Source organism: Molossus molossus, unplaced genomic scaffold (assembly GCF_014108415.1).
Source record: "Molossus molossus isolate mMolMol1 unplaced genomic scaffold, mMolMol1.p scaffold_m16_p_2, whole genome shotgun sequence".
NCBI classification, from domain to species: Eukaryota; Metazoa; Chordata; class Mammalia; order Chiroptera; family Molossidae; genus Molossus; species Molossus molossus.
In genome coordinates, this window is record NW_023425355.1 from 104,619,705 (window position 1) to 104,642,805 (window position 23,101).

Consider the following 23,101-nt stretch of genomic DNA (forward strand, 5'->3'; position numbering starts at 1 on the left):
CACAAAATGGATATACCATGGTTTGTTTAACCATTCATCTGCTGATGGACATTTGGGCTGTTTCTAGGTTTTTTTGCCTATTACAAATCTGTAATTTACAAACTCATATTCTTCTTTCTGAGCACAAACATGTGAAAGAGTTTCTCCAAGGGTGGGAGATATCAGCCCATCTATCCATCCACCCACCCACCTAACCATTCATTCATCCACCCATCTGCTGCCCACCTCTCCCTCCTTTTCCCTCCCTCCCTCCCCTCCCTCCTTTTCCCTCCCTCCCTCCCTCCCTCCCTTTCTTCTTTCCATAAATCATCTATCTCCAGGAATATAACATCTGTAGCCAAAGCAAGCTATCTTTTCAAAATAAGCAGGAAACCTGCTACAGCTTTTGGCAAGCCTTTCACGTGGTGAAACTCACATTCTTACAATCCTCTCTTCCCAGCATTTTTGGGGCTCCCTGGTGGTTCACTCATGGGGCCTGGTTGAATTACCACCTGTGTAGGGACTGTTTAGAGACCAGAGTCCACATGACTAGGGACTCCCTCACCTCAAGAGACTCTTATACCTGCTCCTTCATCCATACATCATTCATTCATTCATTCATTCATTCAGGAAGATTCATTCAGGAAGCTGTACTCTTCCGTTCCCTCCTCCTTTTTTTTTTTTTTATCCTCACCCGAGGACATTTTTCCATTTTCTGTACAGATAGAGTGGGAGGGAGAGAGAGGAAGAGAGAGAGAGAAACATCGACGTGAAAGGGACACATCGAGTGGCTGCCACCCGCACGACCAACCAGGGCCGGGGACAAACCGCAATTGAGGTACATGCCCCTAGCGGGAACCGAACCCGGGTCTCTCCGGACCGCAGGCCGACGCTCTAACCGCTGAGCCAAACCGGCCAGGGCCCGCTCCCTCTATGCTTACCTCATTTTCTGGTTCCTCTCCTTGTTTCAGAATTTTAAATGCCTTTGGACCTCTTCTCTAGTTGACATTTTCTCTCTTGGTGAACTCATCCAGTCTCTGTCACTCATTGCTCCCTCTTTCTCCTCACTGATCTCCTGCTGTTCATCACACGCACCAGGCACATTCATGCTTTAGGGCCTTTGCACTGGCTCTTCCCTCTGGTGTGCTCAAATATCTCCTTCTCTGAGGTTTCCACTGACCATCCTTTTACACATTGGAAACTGCCCCAGTGATTTTTATCTGTATTCCCCTTTTTCCATGTTTTCTTTTTCTCCAAAGCATCCTCTAACATACTTAGTATTTTTCTTACTTTTTTATTTTTATTTTTTTTCTATTGATTTTAGAGAGAAAGGGAGAGAGAGATAGAAACATGGATGAGAGGGAACATCAATTGGCCACCTCCTGCATGCCCCCCACTGGGGATTTGGCCCACAACTTGGGCATGTGCCCTGATGGGGACCTCTTGGTGTATGGGTCAACGCTCAACCACTGAGCCACACCGGCCGGGCAGTATTTTCTTAACGTCATTTTGTATCTCTCCCACTAGAATGGTAGCTCCACAAACATACACATGCTTATCTCTTCTGTTCAATGCTCTCTCTCCAAAGCCTGGAACAGGTCCAAGCACACAGTAGGTGTTCAATATATGTTTATTAATTGAGTGAGTGAATGGTGGTGTGGTGTGTGGGGGAGGGGCAGGAACAGAAGAAATTTGTCCCTGTCCCATTCTACTCTGTCAGGAGCTGAGCCTCAATTGAGGAGTCTGGACTTACCAGATCCAAAGGTAGAAAGTACCACATCACCTGGGGGTGAGACCAGATAAGGCACACCAAGAGGTGGTAGTATCTGGGCTGGTCCTTGAAGGTCCAATGGAAATCATAGAGATCCTGAGGTTCAGTGAGGCTTCTGGGGTGTAGGAAACAGCAGGCAGAACCTGAAAGAAGCGATATGAGTTTAAAAGGATAAAAAAAGAATGGATTCATGGACAAGGAGAACTCTGTCAGAGGCCTTGAAGCCCAAGGGCCTGATCCTGGATTTGGTCCCCAGAGATGTTATACCCTAGTCCCTGACTCCCAAAGAGCTCAGAGACCTTATATACTAGACAAACACCCATACATAATGCTAAGACAATAATAACGAAGAGCTAATATTAATTGAGAAGTTATTAATTTATTGGGGCAGCTTGGAAGGAGAACATTCAGTCATGTAGGTTTGGTCCCAAACCCATCTCAGGTTCCCCCAGCAGGATGTGTAAAGTACCTAGGAGTCATCAGTTCCTGGAGGTCTCTGGATCTGGGTGAAGGTCTGGAGGAAGGAAGGAAAAAAGCAACATTGCAGGGACCAAAATCAAGGAACGGCAGCTTCAACCATGAGGAAACATAGTTGGACACCTCAATCAGGTTTCTGTCAAGGTCTTGGAAGTAGATTGACATAATAGGCCCTTTTGCCCAGTTCTGGGGACTAGACCCGCCTCATTGGGGACATTCCAAGCCTGAAGTAGAAGACAAAAGTCATTCATCACATTCCATGAGTGAGATCAGAATTTAATTCCTTATAGTGGCCTAGAAGACCTCTGTAACTTTCTGAGCTCATCTACCATTCCCCCTTCCCTCCCTCTGCTCTGGACATATACCAGCTGTATGGCCTTGGGCGGATAACTGCTCTGTACCTCAGTTTCCTCATCTGTAAAATGGGAATGATAATAATGTTTAGTATTAGTAAGTGGCAGAGTCAGAATTCAATCCTAGGCAGTCTAGGCCAAAGTTCATCCTCTTAACCCCTATGCTTTCCCCACTTCACTTCCAAACAAAACTTTTTCACTGATACTTTCCTAAAAAAGAGTCCAGGATATTTGCACAGAATATATTCAAGACCTCAATCTGTATTCCCCAACAGGAGAACCAATTCTCCCTTTACGTGAAACAGTTTTGTTACAGGGACACCAACATTAAATAATAGTAAATTAGAAATTATTTCCTCTTCAATCATTTTTCAGTCCTTCTGATTTTACCAAGAAGAAAGTCTCTGGTGGGTGCTAACAAGTCCTTAGCACCTCCTTAACCACTTGCCAAATCTCCATTTGGAATGCCAGGGCTGGAGAGTTCAGGGAATGGAAATAGCTAGAATGGAATGACATTGTGATGCTTTTATAGCTGTTTGTTTTTACAGTTACCCTCCTTTTGTGCCAAGATATAATGGGTTTTTCATTTGCTTGGTTGAACATTTTCTTTTTACATAAGTATATTTCTGTAATGAGGATTTAGGTACAATTTTTACAAGGGTAATGTAAAATTTCCTTTTAAAATATATTTACCTGAAAAAATATGTCAATAAAAATAATGTGTAAACAATTGTGTACAGGCATCATCTGGATGTGAGGAAACCTCTCATGCCTGAAGTTTGAGGAAGACCGCATGCTTCTGTTTTCACTGCATCTGCAGCAGCTTCCTGAAAAAAAAAAAAAGAAGATCTGACTCACCTTGAGGTGCTGGACCATTTCCTCCAAAGGTGCCTCTGTGATCAGACATATGTCCAGGAAGCCAGGAACTGAGTGAGCAGTTTGGGTTCAAATTCCTTCCCCACTTTATGAAGGTTACATTTCTGTTTTCCAAAACACAATGCTTTCCTATCTTCCTATTTAGGGAGAGAAATCAACCTAGAGCTAAACCTCCAAGATGAATGTGAGACAAAACCTCCCTACCTACCCCAACAAGTGTGGCGAGAGAGAACCGAGGGACCACCAGAGCCAAATTAAAGCCAAATAGAGAGCAAAGCCGGCCGGCGACTGGTCCCGAATTCTCGGAGACCAGCCCTGGGGCCTCCAAATGTTGTGGCGTGACAGAGTCAAAGAAAGACCACTAGAGAACTGAAGTCCAATTAAGAGCCGTTTACTAGCCGGCCGGCGTCTGATTCCAAACACCCCTGTGACAGAGCCTTCCGAATCAGCCCCGGTATGCTTTATTACATGCCTTTTATACCTTACAGAAAATAGGATCTTCTTGATATGCCCAGGGCCACAGCAATGCTGTATAGAATTAGTTTACCTTACAGATAACAGGAACACCCAGGCTCACCCAGGAACACCCAGGTATTTCAAGGTACATTGGGTCACACTTAGCTGCACAAACACAATACAAGCCTAATTCCTTGAGATTGTGGGGGAGATCGAGTCTCTGACTCAAAACCTTTAGGCTCTATGGACTCTGTCAGACACGTAGCAGGCTCCCAACAATTTATTGGTTCTGGGACTATTCCAGTTTACTGAGGTTATTTTGACTAAACAGATTCAGCTAGAGGGCACACAGTGACTTTCTCAATCATCAGTTATGGGATTATAAACATGCCAGCACACAAGGTTTTAAAAATGTAGAACAGGCCCTGGCTGGTTTTCTAAGTGGTTAGAGCGCTGGCCTGAGGACAGAAGAGTCTAGGGTTTGATTCTCTGTCAAGGGCATGTACCTGTTGAGTTGTGTGGGAGGCAACCAACTCATGTGTCTCTCTCACACTGATGTTTCTCTCTCTCTCCCTTCCTCCCTCCCACTCTATCTAAAAATCAATGGAAAAAATATCCTCAGGTGAGGATCAAAAAAAAAGTAGAACAGGACTTTTAATGAAAAAAACAAACAAACAAAATAACAACTCTCTGCTCCACCCCAGTTTCATTCCCTAGAAGCAACTGCTTTTAACATGTGTGTGTTTATTTCTTCTGGAAATTATTTCCTTATCTCCAAATAATGTTTATACTACCCATGGCAGAAACAACAATTTACCTACTTACTATACATTTCTCCATTTTTTCTTATAAACACAATACAAATAATGTCAGCAGGGTTGTGGGTGGGGCCTCTGGGTACCTCCCTGCCCCACTGAGCTGTCACCTTTTGCCCATTCACTTCCTCCTTATTCCCAGTCACGGCCCAAGCCCTGACTGCCTGTCTCCACTGGTTGTTAAATAAGAGAAAATTAAAACTCTATCTTCTTTACTCACTGTTAATTGGGTTTTCTCCTGTGTGCCTCCAGACACAGTCCCTAATTGATGTGCCACTATTTTTTGATTTAACAACTTTAGATATCTCTATCCTTTTTCTGCTATGATGAATGAGAATTCAGCTCATCCAAGAGATAAACCAAACTTATATGTATATATGCACAACCAATGGATACAGACATTAGTTTGGGGAAAGCAGGAGGGGACTGGGAGTGAGGAGGAGGGGATCACTGGGGAAAAAAGAGGGGACATCTATAATACTTTCAACAATAAAAAAATAATTAAAAAAAAAAACATATATCGGGTCCGGCCCATGTGGCTCAGTGTTTGAGCATCAACTCATGTACCAAGAGGTCGCCGGTTCGATTCCTGGTCAGGACATATGCCCAGGTTGTGGGCCCGATCCCCAGTGGGGGGCATGCAGGAGGCGGCCAATCAATGTTCTCTCTCATTGATGTTTCTGTCTCTTCCTCTCACTTCCTCTCTCTCTAAAATCAATAAAGAAAAAAATTAAAAAAAAAAACTTTTATCTCATCCACATTACTACCCCTCCCAATAGAATTCTATCATCATTTTTAGTTCCTCTTTTAGTTCTTTTATAATTTTAAATAATTCACTTGTATCTTTACATCTTGACAGATTAACTTTAGCCAGTTTCTCATTGATCTTACTCTCCTTCTCTTCATGTCTCCTCCCTCTCCTGTGCCTCTCAACCTCTGCCATTTCTTGTATCATTTTTACATCTCTTTCTTTTACATTACCATGATTGATACAACATCCACTCTATTAGAAAATGACTTTATTTCACTTTTACACATTAATGATAGTTTGGCTGAGTATAGAATTCAAGGTTGCAAGTTATTTTCCCACAGCCTCTAAATACATGGCTTTATTGTCTTCCTGAATCTGGTGTTGCTGACAAGAAGTCTGATATTAATCTGCTTTTCATTCTTTTGTAGATAATACATCCACCCTCCACTCTTGCAGCTTTTAGGACTTTTTAAATAATTAAAATATATATATATGTTTTTATTGATTTTTTAGTGAGAAGAGAGAGAGAGATAGAAACAGTGATGTGAGAGAGAAATATTGATCGGCTGCCTCCTGCACACCCCACACTGGGGATTGAGCCCGCAACCTGGGCATGTGCCCTGATTGGGAATCAAACTGGGATCTCTGAATCCACGAGACGACGTTCAATCCACTGAGCCACACAGGCCAGGTAGGACTTTTTTTATCCTAGATGTACTGAAGTTTTGCTCCAATGTGTCCAGTATAGGGACTTGAGGCATCATATGCTTCATTATCACTATTGGCTCATGCAAGGCCCCTCTCTAGTTTTCTTTTTTAGGGGGAGGGGGGAGAGCGCGAATGCAGTCCCCCACTACCACAAAGTGTGCAGTCGAGTTTCCCACATTTGGGTAAATTGCAGGGGTCAGCACATCCGGAGTGCAATGGATAAGACTCGCCCTGGGAAAACCACCTTTGTGATTATGGTATCTCCCCTGCCAGGTAAGTATTCTAGTTTTCTTTATACATTTATTCTTTTTATCTCCATTCTCCACTCCTGTCCCCACCCTAGCCAACCATTATAATGTGTTTGATGTTTGGTTTTTATAAGTTATTGTAAAAACTGTATTATTGTTCTATTTGCGTATGTTATAAATTATATCATGCTGTAGACCCGATTCTGTTTTTTTATTTTTCACTCAGCATGATCTTTTTAAGACCTGTCCATTTTGCTGTGTATACATCCAGTCTGATTTTGCATAATTCTATTTTAATGCATAGCATTTCATGTTAGGTTTAAATTTTGTATCCTGTTTGCCATTCTATGGGCCCTTTCAACTTAAGAGAGAATATATATTTGCTTCCTCTGCATTTCCCACTTTTGTAGTTGTTTCAAATTCTTAAGGATAGTACAGTATTCAATCTCTGGAAAGCTCCTTTCTTCCTGGGGTCTGTATTTCTTGGGAACTTTCTTTCTTCTGTTCCAAATTGGACTGATTATCCTCTAGGTATCTTTCTGGGATCTCCCTAGGGATCCATGTGTCCTGACTTTGATGTTTTCCTTACTCCTGGCTTAATCACTCATGTTGACGTAGCATAATCTCAATTTCCAAAGCAAGTGGGCAAAATATCTGAGTCTTTTTATGTTCAAGAATGTTTTATTCTACCCTCACCTTGACTGATAGTTTGGTTGGACATAGAATTCTAGGTTGAATTTTTTCCCCCTCATAATCTTGTAGGTGTTCTTCTATTGTCTTCTAGTCTCTTATGTGAATCTTGAGAAATCTGACATCTGTATATGTATTTATTTTTCTTTTGCAGTTGAACTACTTTTCTTTTTAACCTCTCTGAAAGTTCTTAGGATCTTCATTTTCACTTTGACGTTCTATCATTTTATTTATTTATTTATTTATTTTTTGGTACGTGCCCCTAGCGGGAACGGAACCCAGGACTCTCTGGTCTGCGGACCAACACTCCAACCGCGGAGCCAAACTGGCCAGGGCGATGTTCTATAATTTTATAAGAACACAGCTAAGTGTCAATGTACTGGATATTCAGTTAACACTTTCCATATAAAGACTGGAAAGTTTTCTTGAATTATTTCTATGGTAATTTCTTCCTCTCCATTTCTCCATTCTCTCTCTGGAAGTTCCACCATTCAGAGTTTGGAATCTCCTTTCCGGATCCTTTAAAACTTTCTCACAGATTTATTGTGGGTTTTTTGTTTTAAGATATTTTTTCTTTATTGATTTTAGAGGAAGAAAGGAAGGGAGGCAGAGAGAGAGAGAAACACTGATGAGAGAGGACATTGATTGGGCCACCTCCTGCATGTCCCCTACGGGGGATTGAGCCCACAACCTGGGCATGTGTCCTGACTGGGAATCGATAAAGGGAGTGGAGACCAAGAGCAAACCCTCTCTTATTTTCCCTCAGCTGGAATTCATCTCTTTTTTAAGAAATGACAAGACCCAGAGGAGGTCCAGTGCTATGAGGACAAGCCCTCTGTTGGCCAATTTCACTCAATCCCCTCTTTTCCTACTCCACAGTTATGATCACAGAGGACAAAATAAGAAGGGAGCATCTCAGATTAAATAAATGTTTCTAGGCATGTGTGTTTACAGATCTACTTTGAAACTGATGGGAGGACATACCTCCTTCCTCCAACTTCCTGTCTTCTGCACACTACCTACCAAGTCTTTCTCTCTTTTTTTTAAAATTGTATTTAATTTTTCTTTATTGATGTTAGAGAGAGAGAAGAAGGGAGAGATAGAAACATCGATGAGAGAGAACATCGATTGGCTGCCTCCTGGATGTCCCCCACTGGGGATCAGGCCCACAACCTGGGCATGTGCCCTGACTGGGAGATGAACCGGCCGGGCCCAAGTCTTTCTCTTGATTTGCATTCTTTAGTAATTTTTTAAATTTACATTACGTCTGCTACAGGATTTTAAAGTGCCTGTGGTCTGGCACTACAGGTAGTAGAGTATAGTGGTTAAAAGATCAGGCTCTGGAGCCCAACTGACATTTAATTAATCTCTCTGTACCTTAGTCTCCCCTTCTATAAAATGGGCATGGTTTTATACATATCCTATAGGGCTGTTGTAAACATTTTTTAAAAGAGTTGTATATTTAAGGGCTAAGAACAATTCCTAACAGGTGGCAAGTGCTATAAGAGTTAATGATGATAATATTGTCATGGTCATCTTGTTGAAATTCAGACTCCCTACTATGACACTCAATCTCTACAGCCTCATCCATTGTTCTTGAACTCCAAGCCACATTGCCCTTTTTCCTGTTCCTCATAAGGGCCATCCTTGTACCTTTGGTCTCAAGGTCTGTCTCTTAATTAGAAAAGAAGCTTCATAAGAGTAGAGAATTTTCTCTGTTTTGTTCCCCACTATGTCCCAAACAACTAGCAGATATTCAATAATATTTGCTCAGTTAGTGGATATCTACCACAACAATTAGGCCCAGTGCCTGGCACAAAGTCTAACTTCTATTCCCTTCCCTTCCTTTCCTCTTCTTCCCATTTCATTCTATTCTAGCATAGGCTATGTTATTCTGTTCCATTCCACAGTGTTCAATTCCATTCAAGTTATTACATTTTAAACAATTGATTTTACTAAGCCCCAGCTAAAAAAAAGTCCGTGTTCTATTTTCATGAGTGTTGAAGGCATTAGCAAAGTTTCTGAGTTCTGCTGTCCTCATGGATACAGAGGTTCCACAGGGACACAGAAGCAGTAGAATGAGAAAATGACTGACATTTGGGCTCCGTTGAAAATTAAGTCATATGTTTAAAAAATCTTATTAACCTTTTAACTCCTGTAGGATCTGTAATGGAACTTTCTTTTCTTTCCTACATTGGTAATTAATATTTTTTCTTAATTGCTTGAGAGAAAACAGAAATTACTAATATTTTATCAATCTGTTCAAAGAACAAACTTTTCTGATCTATATTTTTAGACCTGTAGATTTTCCTTAAGCACTGCTTAGCAGCATCCTCAATTTTGATAGTCTTTTGGAAATCAACTCAATCTATTCCTCCTATTTTTCTTTTCTTTCTTACTGCTGCTGTTTTTTTTTAAATTTATTTATTGATGAGAGAGAGAGAGAGAGAGAGATTTGTTGTTCCACTCATTCATGCATTCATTGGTTGATTCTTGTATGTGCCCTGACCAGCGATCTAACCAACAACCTTGGCGTATCTGGATGATCTAACCAACTCAGTTACTCAGCTAGGGCCCCTCCCATTTTTTAATACCCTGCCACCTCAGATTTACACCCCAGGTCCTGTTTTGTATATGGGAAGCTCCATCTTTGTAAATTCAAGGATGAGTAGGGCTGACTCTTTCTCTTTTTTCTTAATAGCATATATTTTAAAATTAATTTTTGTTACAGATGTTTCTCCTTTTCCTCCCATTGACACGATCTTCCTCGCTCCTTCCCCCTTCATAGTATTGTTATCTATGTCCATTGGTTACACATATATGCATATAAGTTCTTTGATTTATCTCTTCTCTTCCCCCGCCCCTCTCTTCTGAGGTTTCTCAGGCTGTACCCTACTTCTATGTCTCAGGGTCTATTTTGTTCATCAGCTTCTATTGTTCATTATATTCCACAAATAAGAGAGATCATGTGATATTTGTCTTGCTCTGATTGGCTTATTTTGCTTAGCATAATACACTCAAGTTTCCTCCATGTCATCTCAAAGGATAAGAGATCTTTCTTTCTTACAGCTGCATAGTATTCCATTGTGGTACATAGTAAATGTACCACAGCTTTTTTATCCACTCATATTGATGGACACTTGGGCTATTTCCAGATCTTAGCAATTGTAAATAGTGCTGCTATGAACATAGGGGTGCATATATTCTTTCTGATTGGTGTTTCAGGCTTCTTAGGCTATATTCCCAGAAGTGGGATCATTGGGTCAAATGGCAGTTCCATTTTTAATTTTTTGAGGAAACACCATATTGTTTTCCATAGTGGCTGCACCAGTCTGCATTCCCACCAGCAGTGTACTAGAGTCCCCTTTTCTCCACACCCTCACCGGCACTTGTTGTTTGATGATTTGTTGATGGCGGCCATTCTGACAGGTGCGAGGTGATAGTTCATTGTTGTTTTAATTTGCATCTCTCTGATAATCAGTGATGTTGAGCATTTCTTCATATGTCTCTTGGCCATGTGTATGTCCTGTTTGGAGAGGTGTCTATTTAGGTCCTCTGCCCATTTTTTTTTTTTTTTTTTTTTTACTATCCTAAATTGTTTATTAGGTAAGAATTTTACAAACATTACTTATATTTGCGATAATGGTGGAGCTGGAGAGTATTGCACCATCTCCAAGCTGCACCACGAGAACCACCAATAGTGTGGTGGAATTAGTGGCCCTTTCCAAGGCCATGGCTCTTACAGCCTGCAGATGTCAGCCCTCGCATCTCCCTGTGCTTGTGGACTGGTTTGGTGATCCATGGGTGTCAGGATTCCTGCTGATAGCTTTATGGAATGGATCAATGATGATAACCTCAAATAATTTGTATGTGGAATCTTCACCAACCCAGTAAGAATTCAGGACTCTTAAAGCCCCACAGTGGCGTCCAGCTTGCTCCTCTGCAACAGACTGAAGACTTCGTGCAAACTTGAGCTGGTTAACACCATGATGGACAGGCTTGCCATAGGTTGCACCCTTAGGAACAAGGCCTTTGCGGCCACCATGGTGCACACGAATCCGATATATGATATAACCTTGCTTGGCCTTGTATCCCAGCCTGCGTGCTTTATCAGGCCGGGTGGGGCGGGCAGCCCTGTGGAGCGCAGAGAGCTGGCGTACTGCCTGCAGCGCACCTGGAGAAGGAAGCCCATTACATTGGGCTGCTTCTTCCTCCATAGCTCCTGGATGTACTTGTAAGCGCCCATCTTGGCTTACTAATGGCTGCAGCCACATGGAAAGGAAGCCTCTGCCCATTTTTTAATTGGATTCTTTGTCTTCCTTTTGTTGAGTTGTATGAGCACTCTATATATTTTAGAAATTAACCCCTTATCTGATGTATCACTGGCAATTATGTTCTCCCATATAGTGGGTTCCTTTTCCATTTTGATTCTTGTTTCTTTTGCTGTGCAGAAGCTTTTTAGTTTGACATAATCCAATTTATTGATTTTTTTCCCTTTGTTTCTCTTGCCCTAGGCATTGTATCAGTGAAAATTCTACTGCGTGTGATGTATGGGATTTTGCTGCCTACATTTTCTTCTAGGATTTTTATGGATTCATGAGTCACATTTAAGTCTTTTATCCATTTTGAGTTTCTTCTTATGTATGGTGTAAGTTGATGGTGTAGTTTCATTTTTTTGCATGTAGCTGTCCAATTTTCCCCACATCATTTATTAAAGAGACTGTCTTTACTTCGTTGTATGCTCTTGTCACCTTTGTCAAATACTAATTGAGCATAATGTCTCGGGTCAATTTCTGGGTTCTCTGTTCTGTTCCATTGATCTATATAGGGCTGGCTGTCTTAAGGAACAGGAGGAAGGCCAGTGTGGCGTAGAATCCAAGAGTGAGTGAGGTATGGGCAGGAGGGGAAGGCAAAGGCCAAGTCATTCAGGATTGTTGAGGCAAAGTTTATAAAAAGATGATCAACTCTCACATCTCTCTCTCTCTCTCTCTCTCTCTCTCTCTCATCTAAAAAGTCAATGGAAAAATATCCTCTAGTAAGGATTAACAAATAAACAAAAAATGCCAAACATAAATTATAGGTGGCATTATTTTTAAAAAAGATGATCAATACATAACCCTATATAGATAATAGAGTGCCCCGACCATGTTCTCCCCCCAGCCTCCTTCACAGGGAAGGCTGCTATCTTTCTACAAAGTCCTCTTCAAGGTACCAGTGGGCCATGGAATTCTTATGGCAAATCTAAAGATCAGTGCTGTTTCCTGGCCCCTCCCTATACTGCCCCATCCTTTTTTAAAAATTTTATTTTTCTTTATTAATTTTTAGAGGGAGAGATAGAAACATCGATGAGAGAGAACTTTGATTGGCCGCCTCCTACACGCCCCCCACTGGAGATTTGGCCCACAACCTGGGCATGTGCCCTGACTGGGAATCAAACTGGCGACCTCTTGGTACATGGGCCAACACTCAACCAGTGAGCCACACAGGCTGGGCTGCCCCAGCCTAATATCCCTGGCTGAACTAGCTCACTGAGCTACCTTGAGGGAGAAAGGCAGCCGGCCCCACTCCTCAGACTTGTTGATGGCTGACCGTGTGTTAGAGCAGTGTCTTTCCATGTCCCTCTGCTGCCATCTGCTTGTCTTTGTTTTATTTTATTTTATTTTATTTTATTTTTTATCTTCACCCAAGGACATTTTTTTGTTTTTGTTTTTTGTTCAGATAGAAAGGGAGGGAGAGTGAGGAAGAGAGAGAGAGAGAGAGAAACTTCGACGTGAAAGGGACACATCGAGTGGCTGCCACCTGCACAACCCAACCAGGGCCGGGGACAAAGTGCAACCGAGGTACATGCCCTTAGCGGGAACTGAACCCGGGTCTTCCTGGACCGCAGGCCGACACTCTAACCGCTGAGCCAAACCAGCCAGGGCCCATCTGCTTGTCTTTGAAAGAGGAAGAGAGAGGGAGAGGAAGAGGGGAAAATGGGTGTCAGCACACCAGGACAGCACACATAGAAGGGAAACAGGTTACCAGTCCGGGGCTAGGAAGTCCCCAGCCTTGGTGCCAATACTTGTGCCCTAGGCTCCCAGGGGCCACCCCATTCACCTGCTTCTCCAAAGTCCTGTCCCACATTCTAGGGAGCCTGGGGGGCAGATGGCACAGCATAGAAGGATAAGTGTCCTTGCCCTGGGACTTCCAGACAACCCTCTGGTCCAGCGCCTGGAGATCAAGGGGCAGGAATGGGAGGGCAATTGGTTGAGGACTGCTAGTGGTGACACAGGTAGTCTATACAAGTGCAAGGACTCTGACATAAAATTCATTATCTCTTTTTCTTTTTAAATATATATATTATTTTAGAGAGAGAGGAAGGGAAAGAGAGAGAGAAAAAAACATCGATGAGAGAGAACATTGATTGGCTGCCTCCTGCATGTCCCCCACTGGGCATCAGGCCCACAGGTGGGGCATGTGCCCAGACCAGGAATGGAACCGGCAGCCTCTTGATGCATGGGTCAACACTCAACCACTGAGCCACACCAGCCAGGCGAAACTCATGATCTTGAAAGCAAAAGGTTAAGGTGTGTCTTAGACAGTTCAGGCCAACATAACAAAGTATTATAGCCTGGCTGGCTTAAAAAACAAAATTTATTTTCTCACAATTTCAGAGCCCAGAAGTCCAGGGTGTCAGTATGGTCATGTTCTGGTGACAGCTCTCTCCCTGGCTTGTAAATGGCCACCTTCTCGCCATATCCTCACATGGCAGAGAAAAAGAACAAGCTTTCTGGTCTCTTCTTATCAGGACAATAATCCCATCATGAGGACCCTACCCTCATGCCCTCTTCTAACCCTAATCACCTCCTAAAAGCCCCACATTCTAATACCATCACATTGGGTTTAGGGCTTCAACATATGAACTTGGGGGGTGCAGATAATCAGTTTGTGAATAATAGGTGTATATGTGTAAGGGATTACTTAGTAATAACACAGAAAAACCACCCATCTTGAAGTAGTGGGGGGCATTATTCTAGAATGTGAGGCCTCTGATCTCTTTAGGGGTGTGTCTCTAGAGTGTGAAATCTCTGATCTGTTTGGAAGTCTGTGTCCAGGGTATGAAGTTAGGAGCTGAGTTAGAGTATGACCACTATGACTTACTATGGGTCTTTCTGAGCTAAGTCTCTACTAATAAGTGTTCTGTGCCTCAGGGTGCAATGCTCCTAAATTCTTTTGGGGTGTGAGCTCTGGGGTCTTCTTCATCTCCACCCATCCCTCACCCCACCCTCACCCTCTGATGCTGAAAGGCAGGAAACATTCATCAACCCCATTGCTGTTTGCCTTACCCTGAGCTAGCCTCTGTCTCTCTTGTGGGTTTACCTGTCCAGCCTCTGGAGCATGTGGGTTTGAGATTCTTGTTCCTAGACATACCCTAGATACCTCCCCCCATACACACAAATGCTCTGTGCTATGGATTTTTTTTTTAGTATGTGATTTTCCTTTATAAAGAGTTATACACATGATACATGAACCTAGCTTTGTTTAGTGGTTCCAACAATACATCAATATATGGAATACATCAATATATGAACTACACAGGTCATCTCCACCTCCACCTTCCAAAAATGGCTACCAGGGTTAGCCATTTCCTTCCGCATGCGTGTGCGTGCACGCACACACACACACACACACACACACACACACGGTCACCATAACCAGCTCTCACCTGCTTTTCCTTGTCAACAGCATGTCCTATGGAAGGCACCCCCACTTTCACAGGTACGCACAGGTCCCATTCATTTTGTGTCACGTGTGGCTGGTGCTCTGTGATATAATGCCAACTTCCACCATCATCTCACTCTGCAACAAATGGACAATTACAAGATTTTCCCAGTTGTTTGTGCCTTGTGCACACAGCTCTGGGCATGTGTGTGAGTGTTAGAAGTGGAATTGCTGAGTCAAAGGGTTCATTCACTCAACAAACACTTAATGTGTGTGTTCTGTGTACCAAGCACTGTTCTAGGTGCTGGGAGACATCAGAGAACAAGATAGAAAAATGTCACTGCCCACATGAAGCTGACATTCTAGTTGGGGAGGAGGAAGGGGTTCAATTTTTATTTAGATGTTTCACAAGGTCCTGGAAGGGTTTATTCCCATCAGCGGTGCACTTGCTGGTTTATTCCCCGCTAGTCTCTGCACGGTGGGATCTGCAGCAGGAAGCTGCTGCATTAGCTTTTGCTCTTTATAAGATCTACAGGGTCTGGGACTGGAACGGTCTATTTGGGGATGTGGGACACGTGTGCATGTGCGTGTGCGTGGTTAGAGAGAGGGATATAGCAATTGAATGGTCAATTGGGGAAAGTAAAGGGAAATAAGAAGAGGAGAGATCACTTAATGGTAGTGGAGGGAGCAAGGGACAAAATGATCCATTGAATTAAGCATAAAGAGCCTATCCTGGGTCACCCCTACCAGGGGTGCTGGGAGCAGCAGCACTGAGGAATATATTACTGTCTCAGAATATACCATTGTGCAATTGTTGTGTGGACGCTCCTAGGGCCACACAGACTGGGGTGTAGACACCCTAGGGGTCACAGAGACAGGGGTGTGGACGATCCTGGAGTCACACTGAGTGGGGTGTGAATACTCCTGCGGCCACATAGACAGAGGTGTGGACACCACATGTGGTAACAGACACATGAGGGTGTGGACAGTCTTAGGTTACTCAGACGGGACTCTGGGCATTGCAGAAGTCACACACACTGAGGAGTGGACACTCTTGGAATCATACACACCAGAGACTGTACTCTGTTGGGGTCACTCAGAGTGGGGTGTAGACACTTCTGGGGTCAGGCTGACTAGCATGCCAACACTACTGTAGTCAAAGAAGCTGGGGTGTGGTCAATCCTGGGGTCAAACTGATTTGTATGTGGACACATCTGGGGTCACACACACTAAGGAGTGGACAATCCTGAGTTACCGAGACTGGTTAGTGGATATTCATAGGGTCGCACATACTGGGGTGTGGACATCCCAGGGGTCAGATAGCCTGAGTTGTGGATGCCCCTGAAGTAACACAGATTAGAGTGTGGAGCCTCTTGCAGTCATTCAGACTGGGATCTGGCCCCTCCCTCCTGGGCTCAGACCACCTAAGGTGTGGGCAACTGTGAGGTCACACAGAGTGGGTGTGCACAGACATGGGGTCACAAAGCTGGGGGTTTAGACACTCCTGGAGTTACTCAGGCTAGAGTTGTGGATACACATGAGGTCACTCAGAAAGGTGTATAAACACTCCAAGGGTTACACAAACTGGAAAGTCAACATTCCTGGAGTCATCCAGAGGGAGTTTGAGATACTCTTAAAGTTAAACACACATGTTGCAGACTGGACACTTCCTCATGTAGCACAGACTGAGGTGTGAACATCCATGGTGTTACACAGAGGAAGGGATGTGGACATTCTTGTGGTCAAAGAAATGATGAGTTGGCACCCCTGGGGTCAGAGATTGAGGTGAGGACACTCCTGTGATTGCACAGAGTAGTTGATGGATACGCCTCCACACAGACTTGGAAAGGAACACCTCTGAGATCAGAATCAGACAAAGTGGTGTGGTTGGCCCTGGGGTCACACAAATGGGTATTTGGACACTCATGGGGTCACACACACTGGGAAGTCAACATTCCTGGGGTCACTCACATAGGGATTTGAACACTTCTGATCATATGGTCTAGGGTGTGATCACTGCTGGTGTGACACAAAGCAGGGTTTGAATACTCCTAGAATCACACACTGGGATGGGGACATTTCTGGCTTCACACACAGGGGTGTACACACTCATGGTGTCACACAGATTGGGGAGAGGCTACTCTTGGGGGCCACACAGATTGGGGACAGAATGATGCTGGAAGCATGTATTTGGAGACCACAAACAACCAACTAAACTTCCCTAAATAAGGCAGGCTTAAACTCTAGCCGATCAAAAAAAATGATCACCTCATTCTGCTTCTGCATCTGCTCTACAAAAGCCTTGCCCCCGCTTCTGTCGGGGAGTGCTCCTGCCCACTTTTGGGTGCTGCCTAATTTGAATTGATGTCTGTTCAAATAAACTCCTAACAATGTTAATGTGCCTCAGTTTGTCTTTTTTTTTTTTTATCCTCACCCGAGGACATTTTTCCATTCAGACAGAGCGGGAGGGAGAGAGAGGAAGAGAGAGAAACATCGACATGAAAGGGACACATCGAGTGGCTGCCACCCGCACAACCCAACCAGGGCTGGGGACAAACTGCAACCGAAGTACATGCCCTTAGCAGGAACCGAACCCGGGTCTCTCTGGACCACAGGCCGACGCTCTAACCGCTGAGCCAAACTGGCCAGGGCCTCAGTTTGTCTTTTAACACACCTAAGCCACACATATGACAGACAGGCTCTGGAATGTGGCCTCACTTTTAATCGCCATGTAACACCCACAGACGCCCTCTTTTCATGGCTATTGAGGTTGCTGGAGAATCATCTCTAATCTATTGCTTGGAAGGTCTGCAGTTCCTGTGACCTTGGGCTTCTCACATCCTTCCAGAGTTGATCTTACTGTTTATTTTTCTGTGAAATGAGGATCATTCGTTTCCTTCCCCCTTTGCCAAGACATTTTGAGGATGGAGTGAAGTTCTCAAGTTAAAACTGCTTTGCAATATGTAGCACTAGGACTAAGACTCTTCCTAAAATTCAAAGCAGTGAACTGGCTGGTCAAGATGATGTGGGGAAATAAGCTGGGAGAGTGGACACCTAGTTTGTAATCATAGATCTAACTGTGTGACCTTAAGCAAGTCACTTGCCTGCAATGAGCCTCAGGTTCCTGGGTATAACACCAGTCTGACAGGGTGTCACATGGGTGGTTAGCTGTCCTCAAAACCTATGCTTCATCTGCCCTACTGTTGAACTGTTGCAAAGCAGCTGCCCAGCCAGAAACTACATTTCCCATTCTCTCTTTTTTTTTTATTAATTAATTCTCTCTCTTTTTTTTTTTATTAATTAATTTTTGTTACAGATGTTTCTCTCCCATTCTCTCTTGCACCTGGTTGGGCCAAATGACAAGTCTTGCCAAATGGAATTTGAACTAAAATGATGTGTGTTCTTAAGAAACAGCTGTGCTTTGTCCATTTGCTCTTTGTCCATATTTTGGAGGCGTAGAGCTTCAGTGGAGGGTGAAGCCACAGTATACAAAGAACCTGGGGTCGTCAGCCACCACATGCAAATCCACCTGTTGACCAGAAACACCCACATTAATCTGTGATGAGAGTAAGACATAAACTTATTATTATGTGAAACCATAATAATACATTTGTGGGGTTGGTTGGTTACTGCAGGATAATTAATTCCTGAATACATAGTACTGGTGTGTGGACTGTGTTTGCGTAGAGATGGGCTCTGCAAATTAAGAAGCTCATGCTTAGGGACACTTGCTTCCAGGAGGGCCTTCTGGCTTCTGGGAACTGCTCACCCTTCCTTTACAACAGGCAGAGCTCCAGCCAGGGTGAGGGGCTGGGAGGGCATCTGCACTTCCAAGCTGGACACTGGCTCCACTGCCAGAGGGCAGGACATGGAACTCTGTTCTTCAGAGACCCAGAGGTGAAAGAGGCCCTGGAACACTGTAGTTTTAAAGTTTGTTGTTGTTGTTGTTGTTTTCCTTTATTGATTTTAGAGAGAGAGGGAGAGAGAGATAGAAACATCAATGAGAGAGATCATCGATTGGCCGCCTCCTGCATGATCCCCACTGGGGATGGGGCCCACAACCTGGGCATGCGGGAATCGAACCGGCGACCTCTTGGTGCATGGGTAGATGCTCAACCACTGAGCCACACCGGCAGGGCTGTGTGTGGAATTCAGCCACTTCTTTCCATAAATGGATTAAAGTTAGCTTTGATTTCACTAAATGTCTGCAACAGTGGATTTATTTTTCTCCTTAGAATGGAAGCCCTTTCTGGTGAGTAGCCAAGACTCACCATGCTCCCTCACCGCTAGCCCCAGCACTTCCCCCAGGACAGAGCCGCAGAAGAATTAGTGGGGCAGCAGCCAGGGTTTCCCAAACCATGGCCACCTTCAGGGACATTTGATGTTCCTACAAACACAGGCCCACGCAATGTGCCGGGACAGTGCTTGTTTAGAGAGTGTATTTCTACTCTAAAGAAAATGCCTGCCTTGCCACCAGATCTGGAGTTTGGAAAGACTTGAAGGAAGACATTTAAACCACAGAGGTTCTGTAGCTCAGTTTCTCTCTATATAAAATGGGCATGCTAGAATCTAGCTTGGCCATCTCAAAGGGTAGTTAAGAGATTGTGTGAAAAGGGTCTTTCTCAGTTAGGCGTTCTTCTCCCTCCAAGTAACAGGAAGCCCTAATAGTATGCCTTCAAGTGAGAGGGGTTTATTTACTCCCATTACCAGAAAATTGGAGGTCGACAGTCTCAGGCTCAATGATATTATAAGCAGGATAGAAGTTTCCTTCCCTTTTTCATCTCGACCATCTTTTAGCATGCCAACTTTCGTCTTCAAGCTTATAGCTAGTGCATTTCTAGACCTCACATCTGTCTCCAATGCCAAAAGAAGGGAACAGGACAAAGGCTTTCTCTTAATTAGGCACTGTCTTTTCATTTGGGATGGACAGTCTTCCCTATAGGTGATTCCTTGTATCTCATTGGCCCAAAATGCATCACATGCTCCCCCCCCCCCAATTTATCACTATCCAAAGGAAGCAAAATTTCTATGGTTGGTTTAGACCAATCATAATCCATCCCCTTGGTCTGGGGAGGGAACTTATTCTCCATTAGAACAGGGGATCTTCAACCCTAACCCTTATCCCTAACCCCAACCCTAACCCTAACCCTTATCCAACCCTAATTATAAAAAAAAAAAAGAACAGGGGATCTTCATCTACCATCTGAGGAGCGTGGAGATGGGGTAGTGGAGAGGGAGGAAATGGGGGTGAGGACTGTAGGGGAGGCAGTGGGAAGCATCTGCCACAGAACTGCCGAGTGGGAGGCAAGGTGAGTCAAGTTCTAGCCCTAGTTCTGCGTTGCAGCTGCTGTGTGGCTGGGGTTCTGTCCCGTGCCCAATTGTGGCCTCAGTTTCCTCTTCAGTACAGGAGGAGTTCAGCTAAGTGGTCTCAAAGGACACTACATGTGTTGGTGGCCCTATGGCCTTGACCTGGACATGGGGTCTGGGCTGTGAAATCCACCACATAGCAGAGAAGGCCCACTGAGTCTTGACTGGGGAAGGTCCAGAGGCTACTTGGCTTGTGCTTCCTACCACCCAGCAGGGGCGAAGATCTCTCTTCTCTCTGCGATCAAGGTCATTTCAGTTGTACTGGAAGAGGTCACTTGGAGAATGTACAAGGGATTCCTGGGGCAGAGCAGGGGCCCACATCTGAGTCCAGTTTCTAGTTCCCAGCCACAGTTGTTGCTGATGTCATGCTGCATGACTTTGAATAAGTCCCTGGCCCTCTCTGTACCTCAATTTCCCCATTTGTTCAGTGAGGCAGTTAGACAATATAGTCGCTACCAATCTTTATAGTCATAAACTGCTGAGGCTGAGTGGATTCAAGAAGGACAAAAGAGAAGTCTGTCCAGGTAGCTCAGTTGGTTGGAGCATCGTCCCAATACCCCAAGGTTGTAGGTTTGATCCCCAGTCAGGGCACATATAAGAATCAACCAAGGAATGCATAAATAAGTGGAACAACAAAGTCGATATTTCTCTTTCTCTCTCTGTCTGTCTCTATCTCTCTGCTTTTCTCTCTCCCTCTAAAATTAATTTTAAAATGTTTTTTAAAAGGACAGAAGAGAAAGGTGAGGTCTGCAATCATGGGAGGCCCTGTGAGGTAGGTGATGGGGGAGTCAGAAACTGCCAGTGACAGACGGAGAGCTAGCACCCTGACTGTACCCTGTCACCGATGCTGCTCAGAGACCCTACCCTTGCCTCAGAGTTTTTGGGAAAAGGGCAGATCTTGGGGTGGCCTTCCAGCCTCCCTCTGTTCACTGTTCAATGCCTGCCACAAGCAGGCCTCAGTCAACACTGTTCTTCCAGTCTTGGGCCCTTAAGGTTTGTTCCCACACCTTCCCTCCAAGCACAGCCAGAACTTTTGTGGATGGCCTGCTCCCTCCGTCCCTCTCTGTCTTTCTTTTCTAATTCTTCTTCTTCTTATCATTATTATTTTTTGTTTGGTATGTGCCCCTAGCAGGAACAGAACCCAGGACTCTCTGGTCCACAGGCCGATGCTTCAACCGCTGAGCCAAACCGGCCAGGACCTTTATCATTATTATTATTATCATTATTATTATTACTATTATTATTGTGTTAATCCTCACCGAGGATATTTTTCTATTGATTTTTAGAGAGAGTGGAAGGGAGGGAGGGGGGAGAGAGAGAGAAACATCAATGTGAGAGAGACACATCAACTGGTTGTCTCCCACATGCCCTAACTGGGCTGGGGATTGAAACTGCAACCCAGGTACGTGCCCCTGATCAGGAATTGAACCCACTATCTCTGGTGCATGGGCCAATGCTCTAACCACGAAGCCGTGCTGGCCAGGACTTCCCTTCTTATTACTTATTGAGCTTCTACTGTGTGCCCGGCTTGATGCATTGGTTCCAGGTGTTGGGGATGTAACAGGGAACACAGCAGACCTGCTCCTGTTCTCCTGGAACTCGGAATCTGCTTGGCAAGTCAAACAAGCAGTTACTATTCCTCATCAGGAATGTTCTAAAAGAGCAAAGATGGGAACCAACCAACAGAGCCAAACGGGGTGTGTTTGTTTTCTAGGGCTGTTACAACAAAGTAGCACAAACTTGGTGGCTTAAACATCAGAAATTTATTCTCTCGGTTCTAGGGGCCAGAAGTCTTAAATCGAGGTGTTAGCAGGCTTCACTCCTTCCAGAGGCTCTAGGGGAGAAACTATTTGTTGCTTCTTCCAGCTTCTGATGACTGCCAGCATTCCTTGGCTTATAGCCACATCATTACAATCTCTGCCACTTCCTCTGTGTGTGTGTGTCTTCTCCTCTTCTGTCTCTTTCAACTCTCCTTGGGCCTCCTTCTTATAAGGACATTTGTGGTTACATTTAGGGCCCACACAGATAATCAAGAAAATCTCCCCATCTCCAGATCCTTAGCTCAATTACATCCTTAAAGTTCTTTTTTGTCATATAATTGAATATTTATACAGTCCAGAGATTAGGAGGTGCATGTCTTTTGGAGGGTCATTATGCCTTATACCACAGTGGGGAGGGGGGTGCCAGTCCTTGCAGGAGGTGGCATCTCAGCTGAAATCTAGAGAATAAGGCGTTAACCCAGCAGAAGAAGAGGAGACAGAATGTGCCAGCAGAAGAGGCAGCATGTGTGAAGGTCTTGGAGGTGAGAACAAACAATGTGGGGAAACAAAGCAGTTTAGGAGAGTGGATTGTATGTAGTGCGATGAGGAGGTGGCTGAGGATGCTGAACAAAGGCTGTAGGGTGCAGGGCTTCTCCTCTGAGCCACTCTCTAGACTCTGGGTCTGGAGAGATTCCAGCTGGAGCCTGCCCACTCCTCAGCACCACCCTGGCTTCCAGAAGCCCAGTCCAGCCCAGCCAGACCCAGGGAAGATAAGGAAAAAGAGCCCGACAAGTGCCGGTGCTTTGCAGGCCGGGCAGTTGGGCATAATGTACCGGCCTGTGCCTGAGAGACACAGCCCCTCACCAGGCCTGGAGACTCAGGTGGCCAGTCCCCCCTCACTCAGGAAGAGAGGCAGTTCTCTCTGGATCCCAAATAGTGTAGACTGATATTGGCTAAGGACACTAACTACAGAGAGAGTGCCCTATTGACCAATAACCATGTGAAAGATGCTCAATCTCATTAATCATTGGGGAACAACAAATTAAAACTACAAAGAGGAACATCCCATAATAACATAATGGTAAAAAAATTATAGTAATTCCTTATACATTCCTGGTGGCAGTGTAAAATGATTCAACCACTTTG

General features: G+C 44.3%; 1 protein-coding gene and 1 non-coding gene across 2 annotated transcripts; both read right to left on the reverse strand.

The window, feature by feature from the left end:
- Positions 1-1,853: 1,853 nt before the first annotated feature.
- GLOD5 (glyoxalase domain containing 5) lies at positions 1,854-13,283 on the reverse strand. The gene is given in 6 exon segments (XM_036270124.1): positions 1,854-1,893; positions 2,328-2,406; positions 2,409-2,451; positions 3,439-3,518; positions 3,521-3,593; positions 13,224-13,283. Coding segments are annotated over 6 exon segments (375 nt in total).
- LOC118636785 lies at positions 6,304-6,467 on the reverse strand. The gene has a single exon (XR_004960767.1). It is a non-coding gene; the product is annotated as a U1 spliceosomal RNA (small nuclear RNA).
- Positions 13,284-23,101: the final 9,818 nt, after the last annotated feature.